The sequence below is a fragment of the Cyphomyrmex costatus genome, unplaced genomic scaffold (genome assembly GCF_001594065.2).
Source record: "Cyphomyrmex costatus isolate MS0001 unplaced genomic scaffold, Ccosl1.0 scaffold175, whole genome shotgun sequence".
In the NCBI taxonomy this organism is placed as follows: domain Eukaryota; kingdom Metazoa; phylum Arthropoda; class Insecta; order Hymenoptera; family Formicidae; genus Cyphomyrmex; species Cyphomyrmex costatus.
In genome coordinates, this window is record NW_017275769.1 from 12,687 (window position 1) to 28,427 (window position 15,741).

General features: G+C 35.6%; 2 protein-coding genes across 2 annotated transcripts in view; both read left to right on the forward strand.

The window, feature by feature from the left end:
* LOC108772054 (protein phosphatase 1F) overlaps window positions 1-1,359 on the forward strand; it is an 8,755-nt gene extending 7,396 nt beyond the window's left edge. The window contains exon 7 of the mRNA XM_018537505.1: window positions 1,172-1,359. Within this exon, the coding sequence (XP_018393007.1) occupies window positions 1,172-1,359 (188 nt within the window). The remainder of the gene's footprint in view (window positions 1-1,171) is intronic.
* Window positions 1,360-4,693: 3,334 nt separating this feature from the next.
* The window catches only part of LOC108772053 (kinesin-related protein 4), a 51,667-nt gene continuing 40,619 nt past the window's right edge, over window positions 4,694-15,741 (forward strand). The window contains exon 1 of the mRNA XM_018537504.1: window positions 4,694-4,740. The gene's annotated coding sequence lies outside the window, so the exon portion shown is untranslated. The remainder of the gene's footprint in view (window positions 4,741-15,741) is intronic.

A 15,741-nucleotide genomic window follows, 5' to 3' on the forward strand; every position in this document is an offset into this window, starting at 1 on the left:
TTAAATAATACATGATTAATATAATAATTTAAATAATAATTTTTTTAATATTCTATCTTTTCATATTTGATCTGAAAAAAATTTCGCTTGTGGCGCATTAATGGCCCCTCCCTTGACAAATTCCTGGATCCGCCAATATGCAATGTAGCCAAGTATGGAACGAGTGCCCGGGTGAGCCCGTGCCCAACTACGGCTCAAAGCACGACCTGTAAAGGTGAGGGAGGAAAGAGAGAAAAGAAAAATTCTAGCCGCGTGCTGGGTATCCTGTTAGTTCCGTTCGCCCGCTGACACAATACTACGTGCAGTTACGCTCCGGGAGCGCTCTACCAAGTGTGGCTCGCACAACCGCATGTTCGGAATAATTAAAAGACTCTGTTTCTCTCGTTCTTGCTTGCCTTCGGATGCGTAGGGCTCGCGAGCCGCGATCTATCGAAAGTTTATCGAAGCGTTGATCTCCCGACGTGCTCCAGAGACCAAGATGACCATCCACGATCTGTAAAAGATTTTTATTGCGACATTTTTCATTCACATGAGCATTTGCGTTGCCCTATTCCTCATTAAATTACGTCGTATAAAATCCGATTGTATCAAGCGATTGTATGAGCGCGAATTAAATAAGCCTGGTTTAATGACTCGCCATCGTTAGCATAGAGAATTTAATTAACTGAAATTAATTAACGCAATAATGTTAGCGTAACAGGTCCTAAATATAAAAGCTTCGTAGGATTCATTACGAAATTGTAAAAATTAATTTGTATTATGGTGAATGAGATAATTCGGTTGCGTGATGCAAATATGTTTTCTCGTGTGTGTACATCAAGCTCCGGCGCGGTTTCGAGAGGATAGTATATGGAAGAAAAAGCGGCGTTCAGATTCATAATAACCGGAAGCGCGGCGTTGTTGCAGTGGCGTCGTTATTTAAATTAGCCGCGCTATTCATTAAACAGTTAATTATACTTAATTGCGCGCCGCGTGGCGTGTTTTTCACGTGTAAAATATCTGAATTACGGGCTTTACCAATGGGTAAACCGTAACAGTTGCCTCCGCTTCAATCTTAATCGCATACTTTCGGAGCTGAACATTCCTTTCCGCTTTTCGCGTTCGCGCCTATAGTGCAAGCCTCCGCGAGCGCGTGCCTCTTTTAACAGCGCTCTTTCGTTTCTTTTTCCAGGCGATGTCCCGTATAAACCGTATATCAGCGGCGAGCCCGAGATTCGATGCGTAACTCTGGATGGCAACGAGGATTTTCTTATAATCGCCTGTGACGGATTGTGGGACTACGTCGATCAGAGAACCGCGGCGCTCCGTGTCTACCGACAGGTGTTGCAGAATCCCTGTGAGTTATTTCACTTGATTTAGTAATTAATCAAATAGTGAATTCGCGCACTACTGGATTAGTGCGTATTACAAAGGCTGCATATTACAAAGGCTGCTTTGTACCTAAGTATCTAAATACAACGGCATAATATAGGGTGTGTTCCGATATAGACTGCCAGTGCTGGCAGTACTGAAAAATCGTTCCATTATTAATGCGCAGCGCACTGCGACATTATCTAGTAACATCAATAACGTCATAAATGGTAGCCATGTTGTCACTGCGACTACTGCAGCTTTCGAGGTGAGACAGTCGCAGTGTAGCACTTTAAATTTGTTCTAAAATACGACGTTACAGCAGTGCTGACAGTACCACAGTAATTTTGAAACAGCTGCGGCGGTACACTGTTATGACGTCACGTTTACTGCACTGCCAGTAAAAACGGAACATACCCATAATCAATTTTTTAACGTTTTTAACTTCTTTAAAGATTGCTAAAAAATTGATAAAGCCTGCTTTTAATGCATCCCAGCATTTAAAATATCATATTTTTAAGTTTATTATAATAAACTTAAAAATTTTATTAATTTATAATATAAATTAGAAAATAAATTGACAAAAATTATCGTAAAGTTGTATAATATGTTGCCAGAAATTTTTGGCAGCCACGGATGTTCTGTGTTAAACATATTCTTCTTCTTTCTCTCGTTTCTGTCGCTTTCGCGAATATTATTCATTTATTCAAGGATTTACCTCGTGATTCAATTTTATTGTGATCAACCAAATGAAGACGCTATTAAGTGAGAGTTGAAGACTTTTTAAAAAGCACTGAAGCATCACAGGTTTAATTTTCAATTAATTTTTAGACAATCTTTGGGGTACTAAAAATGTTCAAAACGAAGGACATTTTTAAAACGCAACTAATTTATATAGCTTAAGAAATTGATCTCTTTTGCGAATCGCAATAACTTTTCACGGGTAAATTCTTAGAAGATTGTGGAAGAAATTTCTTATCGAGCAATAACGAGGAGAAAATCCATTGAATATCATCGCCGGTAAGTACACCGCGTGCACGTATTCAACGTACATTGATCGATACGACGTACTTTAAGCGATAAGTATGCTCTTGCAGAAAATCCAAGTCGAATCGTTTCCATTGCCATATCGCTTGAAGCGCTCGTAGCACTCCAACGATACTATGATACTCGAGAAAGTAGGGGAAACGATGTCGTTTCGTCGGGGAATTTGTGCTAGAAAAGACGAATCTCTTTGTAATCCAGTCTCTCTCTTTTTCTCTCTTTCTCTCTCGTTATATTCGTGGCATTTACTTGCTATGCTCTGTTTCCTCGATTTCCGGAATGGACGTGACATAAAATTTGCGTATAGCATTTTGCGCGATGCGCTCTCCTGCCGATCGGTTGGCCTTCCTGATGCTTTTGCACGAAATCCACTGAAAAAGGAATCTGGTAATATCTATACCAAATATTGGGTAAGGTAATTCAAATGTTTGATTAATATAACCAAAAATAATTTCTATTTTTTCAAATATTTAGTAAATGTTACTTAAAGATTGGTTATATTATTATATTATATTTAGTAAATATTTAGGAAAACAGAATTATTTTTAGTTATATTAACCAAATATTAATTGGCATTATTTCTGAATATTTGGTGATAGCTATTACCTGCAGACTTTTTTCAGTGTACAAAGAATCGCTATAATATGCGATACTCCGAGGAAATATGACTGACAGTTCCGCTGTTTATACATGTACTGTATGACGATCGGTTCTTTTCTCGCGTAAGCTAAGCTACTTTTTTTACAACGAGAGATGAGATAGCGGGAAGAGATTGAAACAGCTGAAGTAGCAGGTGAATGAAAAATTGCCACAATTTCATGAAAACGCAGTTAGATATAAGAGCTGTTTTTTATTTTTGTTTCCAGAGGGAATAATAAAAATAAAATAAAACATTCAAATTTAAAATAATAACATTTCAAGCATTTAAAAGTGAACGATATCAGCAATTACGTAACAACGGTCATCAGTTGTATAAATTAATAATAATAACAATAATATAATTATTACACGAAAAGAATGATTTTGCTGATACGTAAAAAAATTTAATTTAATATAATAGATCCGGAAATAATTTTATTTGGAGTATCAAAATACATCTCTCAGACATGGTCAGGAATGCTACAAAAAATTTTAGCATTCTAGCAACCAGTTTGTGTAGTCATTTTGATGATCCGAACGAAAGTTATTTTCAGATCTATATTTACCTAAATTTTTAGATACTTCAATAAAATTATTTTTTCCGTGTAATGATTGTTATCATTAAAATATAGTATATACATCTGGTAATCGTATTGTCATAGAGTTGCTGATGTGCACTTTTAAACGCATCATTCCGAGTACTTCATTTTATTTTCAAAATCTGAATATTTATTATTTTATTACTTTTTATTTTAAATACAAATGTTTTATTTTATTTTTATTATTCTCTCTAGAAATGATAAAAATAAAAAACAGCTTGTGCTAGCTGCGATTTCATAAAATTGTGGCAATTTCTCATTCATCTGCTATTTCAACAAAACCTTTCTTTCCGTATGGATATTCAATGTATGTGTCCCCAGATGTATGCTTTATAAATATAAATCTTTCTTCTGATTCTTTGTTTAATTTTGAGTTTTTAGTAACAAAAATATCGATCTGCATGAATTACAAATGAATAGTGCTTAAAATATAAATATTCTCGAGAAAGAAAAGTTTACTCGGAATCGGTCAAGTGCAGTAAAAAAGAAATGTGTCCGAGATACTCGGTACATTTCAGATAGTTGATAGATACGGTATCACGTGTACTTGATGTTTGACACTTATATTGCAAACGATATATTTCCTAGTAACAGCAATCTTCAGCCGGACGGAAGCAATAAAGTCGATAAATCTTTTCCGGAATCCAACGTATTTCTTTTACTGTATATAAACTCGTAATTGAATCATCGTTCTTGTCTTAATACAAGACACTGTCTCGAAAACGTTGTAGACGTCTTCTCGACTGCTTCGTTTTGTTTTTTTTTTTTTTGCCTTACTAGTGTCGAAGGGAGATCTGTCGAATGTAACGCAAACTCGGTGCTCGCCTTTTCCTTCGTTCTCGAGCAGGCAGGCCGATCGGCACAAGCTTGGCGGCTTCTCCGATCTCTCACTCGCTCGTCATCCGTCTGCACGGTCGGCCGTCTCTCTCCCGTTTCGCCTTTTCCTCGGGACATTTTCCCTTCGATTAATTTTTCGCCGCGAGCTCGCGTCTCGCGTCTCTCAGTTGGTGACTCAGTGATTCACAGTGATTCATAGTGCCTCTAAGGAGAAAGACCTCGAGGAGAATATTAGGAGTCCGATCGATTGCCTTCGTACAAATTCGCCCTGGTAAGTCGCGGATTATCCGCAATCAATTAACTGTCAAGCGCGAATAACGATAAAGAATGGCAGACAGGGAAGGAAAAAATTCTCTCTAGTATCTTTAAGAGAATTTTTTGAAAAAGCTGTTAAATAGCAAAATCAATGTGAAGTTATCATTAAGAAATTGTAGTTATTAATTTATTCGGTTAATGAATAATTGAAAATCTAGGTAAATTAGAAACTCGTGACAAATTAACTTAAGTTGTTAATCTATTATTTATGATAATTTAAGACTTTTTATAGAAACAAGTAGATATTTATATAAGAGTATATAATTTATAATTAATGATTATATAAGACTAATTATTGTAAACTATTATCGATTCCTGAATTTTTAAAGCCTATTTTATCATTCTTGAAAACACTACTGGATAGCAAAAATTCTTATAAAATCTAATAGTTATAGATTTTAGAAATTGTAATTATGTAGAAACTGTAATAGAATATTATTTAGAAATTATTAATTTTTATATTTCTACGAAATTAAATGTTGAAATTTAATTGGAAAATAATTGAAAAATTATTAAACGAATTAATTTTGTTTACTATTTTTTCAAAAACGTTATAATATATAACGTTTATGTATATTAATCTTTGATCATCGGGAAATTATATCATGCTTGCTCAGTCAACTCGCTTATTTAATGACGACGCCGATTATCTTCTAGAAGACCTCGTCGTGTCCGATATTGCTTCGAAATTAGATATCTATCGGTCACGGACATCGACATCGATTGCGTCCGTACGCGTGATGCGCATAGAATCGCGAACAATCGCGGCTAAATGCGCGCATAAGGTGATGCAATTTGACTCTGTCTTCTGATTGTGAGAGCAAGGCAAAAAGATAGAGAGAGAAAGAGAGAGAGAGAGAGAGAGAGAGAGAAAACTCAAAGTAATCGAGCGATCGACGCTGCGCGACAGACGTTTTCCCAGCAACGGTACCGTGCACACTCATCGAAAGGAGTCCGGAAATCTCTCCCCTCTCGCGAAACTACCGTATCGTCCGTTGCGTCCGCGAAAATATGCCTCCCCGTTAGGAAGTGCGCGATTATCGTCGCCATCCTCCGCGCCGACGTAATCTTTCTTTCGCGCTTTTCGCACATGGAATTTGAAAATTACGTAAATGCCAGATCCCACCACAATTTCTATATAGAGAGCGCGTTGCACTATAACGTTGGAATACTGTACTGAATTATATTTGTTGCAATACTTGTAATAATACAGCAAATTCGTTTTAATACACCAAAGATAACTTTTAACAGACTTAACAAGATTTTTAACGAAACATGCTAAGGTAGCCCGTAACTTTTGCTGCTGTAATAAAGAAAACTTGCTGTTATTGTATCAAAAAATTAGCTAAGTTAATATACTGATAATTGCTTACAGATACATAATTTCTTTATTGAATCATAAAATTTTGTTAGTTTCAGATATTGAACTCATCCAATAAACTAGCTTTGCTGAACCATCCAATCTATTTTTTTCCATATGCGTTTATTTTCGTTGCAGCAAAATTTTCAACGCGATTCAGAAAGCGATCTATTTTTTTCTCTTCAATGGTCGGAGCAACAATAGCTTTTTTCAATCGTAAATGAGAATGAGAGACTTTTCACGAATTTAACTGTAGTAGATTTGGATAATTGTATCTTGTTTAAATTAAATTAAATTGAATTAAATTAAATTTAAACAAGAAATAATTGTTATTTTATCCAATTTAATTGAAAAGTCTTTCGTTCGCAATCGATTGAAAACAATCTATTGTTACTTTGATTGTTTGTCGAGAATAATTATTATAAATTAAATTAAATTATGCTATTTATGATTGTAAATTCATTTTTAAAAGTGATGGAATGGGTTTTGATAATACAAGAATCTATACACATTAATGGCTTAAGTACTTAATCTATGAAATATAAATTGTGTTATCTTAGTGTTTTTATATGGATCGCTCAGACGATCACGAATAATAGATTAATGACTTAAGTTGATTTATCCGATTCGAATCCCTAATTCACTCGAAGCTTCAATTATTCGTCAACCAATAGACTAAAGCACGTATCACTTATACGTCTGGACTCTCGACTAATAAATATTGTAGTTGGGGGTAGGCGATATATGTGACAACCGATGGAATGTGCCGATCCCTTCTCGCTTTACGCGGATCTCAGAAGCGTAAAGGCCAATACTCATATTGCACGGTGAAAACTTCGGAGGAGAGAACTCAGAGAACGCAACGTGCGTAGCATTAAGGATCTTCTCTATCCATCTCACGTTCCCATAATTGTTAATTCGGGAAAGCGAGTACCGTGCGAGTAGCGCGCGTGCATTGATGAATCCAGAAATTTGTCAAATAAGACCATTGTCGCCTGCACACAACCGACATTTTTCTCTTAAGATCAAATGTGAAAACGCGATATAATATTAAATTATTATATTAAAAAAGTATAATTTAAATATATAATTTATGAAACGTTTTATTTAAATTTATATTAAAGAAGAGCAATGCAATAGCCTTTGTTTTTTATATATGCATCTAAAAGTTTCTCGAATTAAAAAATATTTTTAGCATATCAAAATTGTGATTAAGCATTTCAGAAATATTAAAAATATACATATAGCGATACATTTTCTACAAATATTTTTAAAAGAGGAAATTCCAAGAAAGGTCATGGCCCTCGTAATCTTCCTCCCCTATAGATCCGTCAGCGCACGCACGAGACGGTTTCTTATCTTTGTGTCAATAATTTGTACGTGCGACGCATTTAAAATTGACTTCGACGACATTTTTCGGAAAGCACGGTGAAAGAAGAAAAGCCTTGGTGGCTGACAAGCGAGCAACGATGGTCACGCAGCATCCCGAAGAAATACGTCGGAGATTCCGTCACGCTCTGACGCATCGTTGACATGACTGCACATACAGCTCCGACACATAGTCCGCTCCTTATTTTAAATAACGTTCTGAATCACACGGGGGCGCATAGCGCTTAAATCCACGATGACAGCATAGCCGTCGGTACGTGAGTCGCATCTGCTTATATACCGAGACGTAATCTTGTGCAATTTGTCTCGATGAAGTCGTATCTTGGTAGACATAGACGAGTTTATTACGTTACAGTAATTATATTATTCAATTTGTATGACAAATGACCCGGAATGTCAATTTTATAGATTATTGATTTAAAACAAAGAAATGTTGATAAATTGAATAACAGCAGCTTTTATTTACATGAGCGACGCAACGAAATCGTTCTAATTTTATTATCTATAGAACGTAGAAATAAAAAATTTAATTTGCTACCAATTTGGCATATCGTAAAATAAGATAATTCTGGAATTGCATTTAGATTGTAAAAATTTTATTTGTATCATCATATTTTTACATGTAGCCGAATTTTGTTAGAGATTTTGTTGAAATAAATCTAAAAATTCGCAGTTAACTAAATATCTGAAAATTATTTTATTAAATCATTAAAATAATTATGAAGAAAACTCAAACATAATAAGTAATGCAAAACAAACGTTGATATTATAATAATCAGCTTGAGTATCCTATATAATTATTTTCATAATTGATTTGTTTTAACAAAATTACTTTCAAATACTATATTCAAAGTTTTTCTACTCAATTAAACTAATAACACATTCATTTGGATATAAATTATAAGAATTGCTTTAATATCGGTCGCAATTCAAAGTGGTCAGTAGTCGTAATCAGGGACTTGTACTCCAATCCAAATTTCGCTTTACTTTTATTAGCGGACTACCGTCCGGTTTACAATTTTCTCAGGTAATAAATGATTAACGAAACCGATTCCGTTTAATTTCGACTAATTGAAATCTCCGGAATAGACGCAGTGTAGCTCGGGCTCCTCTCGGCGCGGCGCATGGCAACAGTGCAACGGCGTTAAAAGATCGCAATAAGGCATTAAACAAAGGAATCCGGGAGGAGCTGAACCAAGACCGCGGTTACTGAAGCGAAACGCCTGGAGCGTTTCTTCGTCTCGAAAGGATTCGTTGGAGAACGAGGCTCTGAAGGAATGGGGGAGGATAAGAAGGAGAGAGGGACGCCAAGTGGGAGGAAGGGGGTACCCATTCACAAGACGTCGCACGAAAGGTGAAATTTGGGTTACACCAGGTCCTTCGCCTCATTATCGTGCTGTACTCGATCTATTAACGATTCGTTCTGAGACATCTCATCCCCTTTCATCTCCCTGTTATCATCCTGGTATGTTAAACAGGGTTAATAAAAGATAATGTTTTTTTTTCAAAGAGCGAAACATTATTTATTTAACATGTTTTTAAATTCATACGTGCTTTAAATAGTATTACGAAAAGCAACATGTTTAAAACATATTAAGAACATCGATTAAATATGTTTTAAATAGATTTATTAAAGATTGACTTTGCTAAAATAAGATCTTTGCAATAAAATTATTTGCAGATTTAAGATTTTTATTAACACATCTAATTATATAGTAATATTCTTATTAAAAAATGCTTATTAAAAGAATTATTGAATTTTCAATTTAATAAGTGATATTATTACTCCAGTTCTGTTTATGATTTTCAGACCGAAAAAGATTTCGGTGCACAGTTTGTTGAATCAGATATGTATAAATTCATAGAAATTAAGCACTTTGACCAGATATAGAAATTTTCTTATTTAATTAGACTGATTAAATAATTATTCCCGATTATTAAAAAATTATTGAAATTGACCAACTCTATACAAGCTTGTCAATTATTGTAGTTCAATTGACATTAATTGCCCTTCGTGGGATAGTTTTCTGAGTTCGTAACATTATAATTTCCAAGCGGCTTTTTTCTTTTCCGACATTACATTCGCAGAAAGAAATATCTTATTATCTAGAAAGATCTGTAAAGGGAAGCTACTAAATTACGATAGTGAGGTTCGAAGAACCGACGCGAGTGAGATCGTTATTGGACGTCGGTGCACCGCGCGAGGCCGAACGAAATATCGGTGGTGATTATTTTCTCCACGCACACCGGCGTATCCGACCGGTCTGGCAGCGGCGAACCTCGTCCTCAAAAAGATCGGTCGAAGGCCACAACAGCCGACCGAGGTATCTTGACTCTCCCTCCAACCGTCGGGTGTCCAACGTTGACGCTGCAGTCGAGCGGCGAGACCGATCGTTTCTCTTTTTTTCGCATCCGAAAAAGTGCCGATCCCACCTCGTTGTTCTGCGGGAGATCGACACGGAAATTGTCCCGCGTAACGAGTTTCTCGCGTTTCATCGCATGAGAATCGCTGACTGGCGAGTGGCGACAACGCTGCAACGGTCGTCCTACAGTCGTCGGAGCGACCTAACCGCAGACTCGGATGAATCATCCGGAGGATCGTCCGTCTTAATCCCTCGATATCGCACACTTCCTTTCGGCTTTCGCACGTACGCCACGCCGGTTTAAAAGCCGGTCTTTCGCGATATCTCTCTTAGCAACGGTCTCTTTATTACAGCCGCCGGCTGTACAATATCATATATAGGATGTTCCCGGGTTAAACCGCCAAACTTGAAATATGAACTTAAGACCTCAAAACAAGATTTTCCTCTGAAAGTTTGCTCGCAAACGCTTTGTTTAAGAGATATATTGACTTCTTAAACTACAAAGTTATACACTGAAAAACATTTATTAAATTTTTATAAATATTTGTTTGGGCAGTATTAACTAAACATTTTTACGGTAAATAAATATTTTTAATATAATAATAAATGATATATATATATATATTTTTAAATCAAATTAATGGTTGATATACCAAATAAATATATGTTCATTATAGATTGATCTCCTTTAAAACAATGAAAATGTAATTATTAAATATTTGTTCAAAATGATACAGTTTTCAGCCCTGAGACAAACATTGTACTTGTCGACAAGAGAAGGAGTGGTTGATTGATACGTGTTCGTCTGTAATTTCTTCACACGCATTATTCTCCGTTTTAATGATTGAAGGTCATTAACGGTACTTTACAAAATTAAGAGATGTATCGATATTATTTATTATTTCTATAGCATGAAACTTAAAAATATCTTTTGAATAGAACATTTGCGAGCAAACTTCTATAGGAAAATTTTGTTTGTTTTGAGATCCTATATTCGTATTTTAAATTTAGTGATTTAAACCAGGAACCTCCTGTATGTATAATATTATATATTGAAAACGAGATAAATTCCTTGCATGTATTATACTATCTTAAGAGTAAATTTAATGACACACACAAATTGATGATCGATCTTTTCATCAGGAAAAATTTCTTTGGCGAGAAGCCATCGCTAGGATAATCTCGATATCTTAATCTAAAATGTAATCTGTAATCTTCTGAAAACATTATGATCCGTTTAAAATTAAATGGATGATGTGGTTTATTAAACTAATTATATACCTTCGAAAGTTTGCAGATATTTTCAATCATTTATCATCAGATTCATACGTCTCAACATTTTAATGAAGAACGATTTAATTAAACGAGATTGAAGGAGAAAAAGAATACAAAGTTTCGCACATGTTTTGATTACAAAAGACATTGGATGTTCTTGGCTGTTAGACCGTCGAAAGTAATTTGAATTCCGTCGCTTCAAGAGAGTTTGCGATGGGACGTCATTAACGCTTTCATCGCCAAGACGTTAACCGAGCCGGATATAATCACACCAAGCATTACGGTCGAAAACAAAACCCAGCCGCACAGAGGCGAGGCGTCTTCGTGCTTTTTACGCTTATGACGCCAGCAAGTTCCAATTTTAGTGTAGCGTGCGAGCATTCGCTCGCGGGACATTCGTATCTGACTCACGGCGACATTCCTCGCGTCGCTCGCCGGATGAATTTGATTTTTTCCCGACGAGCGCGACGCGCAAAGAGCACACGCGAGCGGATAGATCCCGAGGAGGGAACTGGTAGTGGGATTTTCTAACGTTTTTCTCGACAATTATTGTTAACTAGTGACAGCCAACGAGAGCTGCGCTTTTTTGCAGGATCGTCCTTGCCATTGACAGTCGCTATAGTTGACAGTAGCGACAATCGCCGCGAGACGTTAGAGAATTTCTGTGTACTGGAGAGAATAACCGAACGAAATCTCATCGAGCTCTCTTGATCTGCCAGACGGGAAGAAAATGGAAATGGGCGCGGCGGAGATGACGCTGCTGAAAATCGCTTCCCCGTGGTGTCACCGACGAGCGCTAAAAATAACGGCGGCTTCTCGCGTTTGGGCATAGTCTCTCTCGTTTGAAGGATTTTAACAGCTGAAAGGCATTTCTCGTCCTAGGACGCGACATGCCCGAGGTCGACGACCCCACCTTTTCCGAGAGGCGATTCGTTGGGAACGCTCGAAGTGTCGTAAACTCGGTTCCTCGAGTAGCACTGACCTGCACAACCTGACGACGGGGCACGACTTCCGCGAATTGAGCAGATATCGGGCGATTGCGTTTCCTCGTTTCTTATTTGAAATACGATAACAGCTATTGAAATAATGATACAAGTTGCACTGGTATTTGATCATCGAACATTTATCTAAATCAATGATCTTCATGCTTTTTGAAGGGATAACAAGATGTTTACTTGAAAAAGTTTGAAATTTTCAGAGGATTTCTTTTATTCCTGAATTTTATTGTTACTCAAGGAAATCTTTAGAATTGTAAAAATAGCAAAATTAGAATTTTTCTTTTAAATTTAAATGTCTGTCTTTTTCTGAAAACATTATTTCTTTGACTATTTTTTCTTGATAATTCAAAATATCACAATGTCATAAAATGTGATAATCAGTTAGCAATAAGTATAACATATATTCACGTATATTCTCATGTGACTCGTGAGTTTTTATTTAAAAAATCAGGATGACAGTAGAAGATAATTTACAATAAAAGAGAATAACTCAATTGATAGTATAGTGAGCCTTCTCAGTATCCTATAGGTTTCATGGCTTCAATTGTAAAAAGGATTGATGTAATCTCGTGGAATCTCGGTCTTCTCCTAACTTATGTTATTGCAGTCTTGGCTATAAGTATAAAGTACCTTCTATTTATTGCATCTTCTTTAAAAACGATGGCAATAAAATCCAAAGGAAAACTAAAATTGTTATAGAAATAAATATTACTTTGTTATACTGTATATTTTTTGACACAGATGAAAATTTAAATTTAAAATATCAAAATGTTATTTAATGTAGGGGACTGAGTTATCATTATTTGTCTGACAGTGCAGATGTAGAACGTCCATTTATGGGGATACTCTGTATTTATGTTTTATACCTTAGCCAAGGTTGTATATATAATTTATTCGCATTGCTTATAAATTCTAATTGCATTAAAAGGTTCTCCAATTCTACCTAGAATTTTTAATAAAATTACTTAGAAATTCCGGAAATTTTTTACAAAGTATTAATAAACAACTTGGCTATAAATAGAAAGATGTTCAAAAGAAAATAATCAATTGAAAACGCGTCATCTATCAGAAATTACTGTACACTGAGTTTGTGCGTTATGCATGAGAAGGATTCTCGGTTGGTTCAAGAGCCAATATTAAATCAGAATGTCATCGTCCAGTTGCTATAACTTGTATTCTTACGTCACGCTTATCGTTATATCATCCCAACTGCCTTTGCCAGGCTTTATCGAGAATACTCTATTAACGACTTCCGTCTACGACTCGGCCGCGGATGTTTATTTAGAATGCGCTCAACATCCTGAATAATAATAGCAGCGCTATTCTGCAAGAGAGAAAGAAAGAGAGAGAGAGAGAGAGACAGAAAGAGAGATTTTCTCTTCTATATAACGTTTTCACTGAAGCAATGAGTAATTCGCGGCGCTCGAGCTTTCGTGCTTATGGCGATAATAAACGTGGTGATGTCACCCGCGGTCGCATCTATCAAGGGAGTGGTTAATCGTCACGAGGCGTGTAAAAATATATTATTATGCGTGTGGCCGGCATACGTGATATGTGCCATCTGGTACACTTCCTCGTTGGTCAGGAAGCATCAACTACCACTTTATAGAACGCACCACGCCCACCATGCGTGAAATTTTTCGCTGGAGTAATTAGGAGTTTTAGGTGGTGTATGTTCTTATTAACACGCGAGATTGTTTTATTTCTTTAATTATTATTAATATGAGATATAGAGTAGGCCGCGGTTATGCCTCGTTCATCATAATGATCTAAATATTAATTTTATACACTTCACGATGCGAATGGCGAGATTATAATTCCACTTTGTTTTTATCTCGTTTCAGAATTGTTATATATGATACGCTTTTTCTATTTTACTATAATAGGTATCTTGTAATGCATACATTCGATACTGTAATTTTGGTTACCGGTTAATATTATTATATCTTTATCGAAAAAAGGGAATATATAATTTACAATAAAAATATATATTACATATTATAAATATGTATATAAGATAAAATATTTATATTTACGTTATTTTCAAATTAAAATAATTTTCCAGGTTTTTTTATATTTATTATAATTTTGAATGAAAAAAACTCCGGACGATTAAATTTTTTACATAATTAAATTTATTTGTCTTATTAACTATACATATATATATATTGTACAAACATACTATATATAATTATGTATTTTTAAAATAACTAATTAATATTTTGTGACAATATATTATTTTTGTAAATAAAATTGTATGAATAATAATACGAAAACTTTTATGGCATATAGGCTTAATAGCAAAATAATATTATTATTTTATAAAGTAGATCGCTTGATACGATAATCGATAATCGATTTCTTATTCGCGCCGTCGAACGATGCACTCGTCGTAGAAGAAAAAAAAATATCGTCATGTCTGGGCGGCTTCTCATAAATGGAGAAAGCCAGAAATTGGCGAATTAAGGCATGGAGTTTCCAGTTTCTCGCTACGAAAAGTGCTTTCCAAGCACATAAATACGCACCTCAATCACGGGATAATTACGCGGCCGTCGAGTAATATATATGAGTTTGATAAACTCGAAATAAAGAATGTTATCTCGCGAATAAACATCGGCGATGCAATTGTGTAAGTAAGCGCGATTTTAACACGCCGAGGCCGATAATTATACGGTAGATTATCGTCGAGAAAGTCACTTAAAGTCGAGCGCATCGGATTCACGAGCGTTCGTTACGCTTGTACGACCGTGTTCGCGATCGTTCCACGCCGCGGAGATCGAACAAGAATGATCCATATTCATTGTGGTTTAGGTCGGGATCGTTTCTTCAGTGAAGATAATGTAGAACGTGTGGCGTGTTTGGAATCGCGATAGATCAAGGTGGTCACGCATTTAAAATACATCTCTTCTCGTGATTCTGCAGGGGAGAATATAACTTTTATAAAGATACGCCGAGGAAGTCGATATTCTAGCATCTTTCGAGCCTTAATTATAAAAGACGTAAATTCGAAATGTAAGCTAACTATATATTGTAAACGTTATACTTATTGTCAATAATTTAATTTACGGGGTTCTATTTGATTTGGTTCATATTAATTAGGCCTATTTTTTAAAGAAAGTTTTCTTTTAAAAAATTGATTTCACATGAGTTTCACAAATTGAGTCGTGCAATTGCTTCGTGCATGTGTAAGGAAATAGAAAGCGTGAAGAGTCGTCTCACCTCAAACGTGACGCTTATTGGTAAGCGATCATTATTGACATTCGTTTTCTCAATTACCGAATTCTTGCGTTCGCTATTACGTTAAACTTACTCCGTGCTATATTAGGAAAAAGCAAGGAGAGAATAATAATATTGAAGCAAACGGTTGGAGAAAGGCGACTAAACTCGGACAAGCTTATTTACTCGGCCATGAATGCGCGATGTTCTCGAATTCCTCGCTAATGTGAAAAAAAAAGAAGAAATTAGAGCCAGTTTTATAGACTCTTTAGTCGACGCAGGGCCGTGAATAACACATTAATAGCTTGCTTGGTTAAATGTTTGAGTATGCCAGTATATACTCTATTCTATCTATT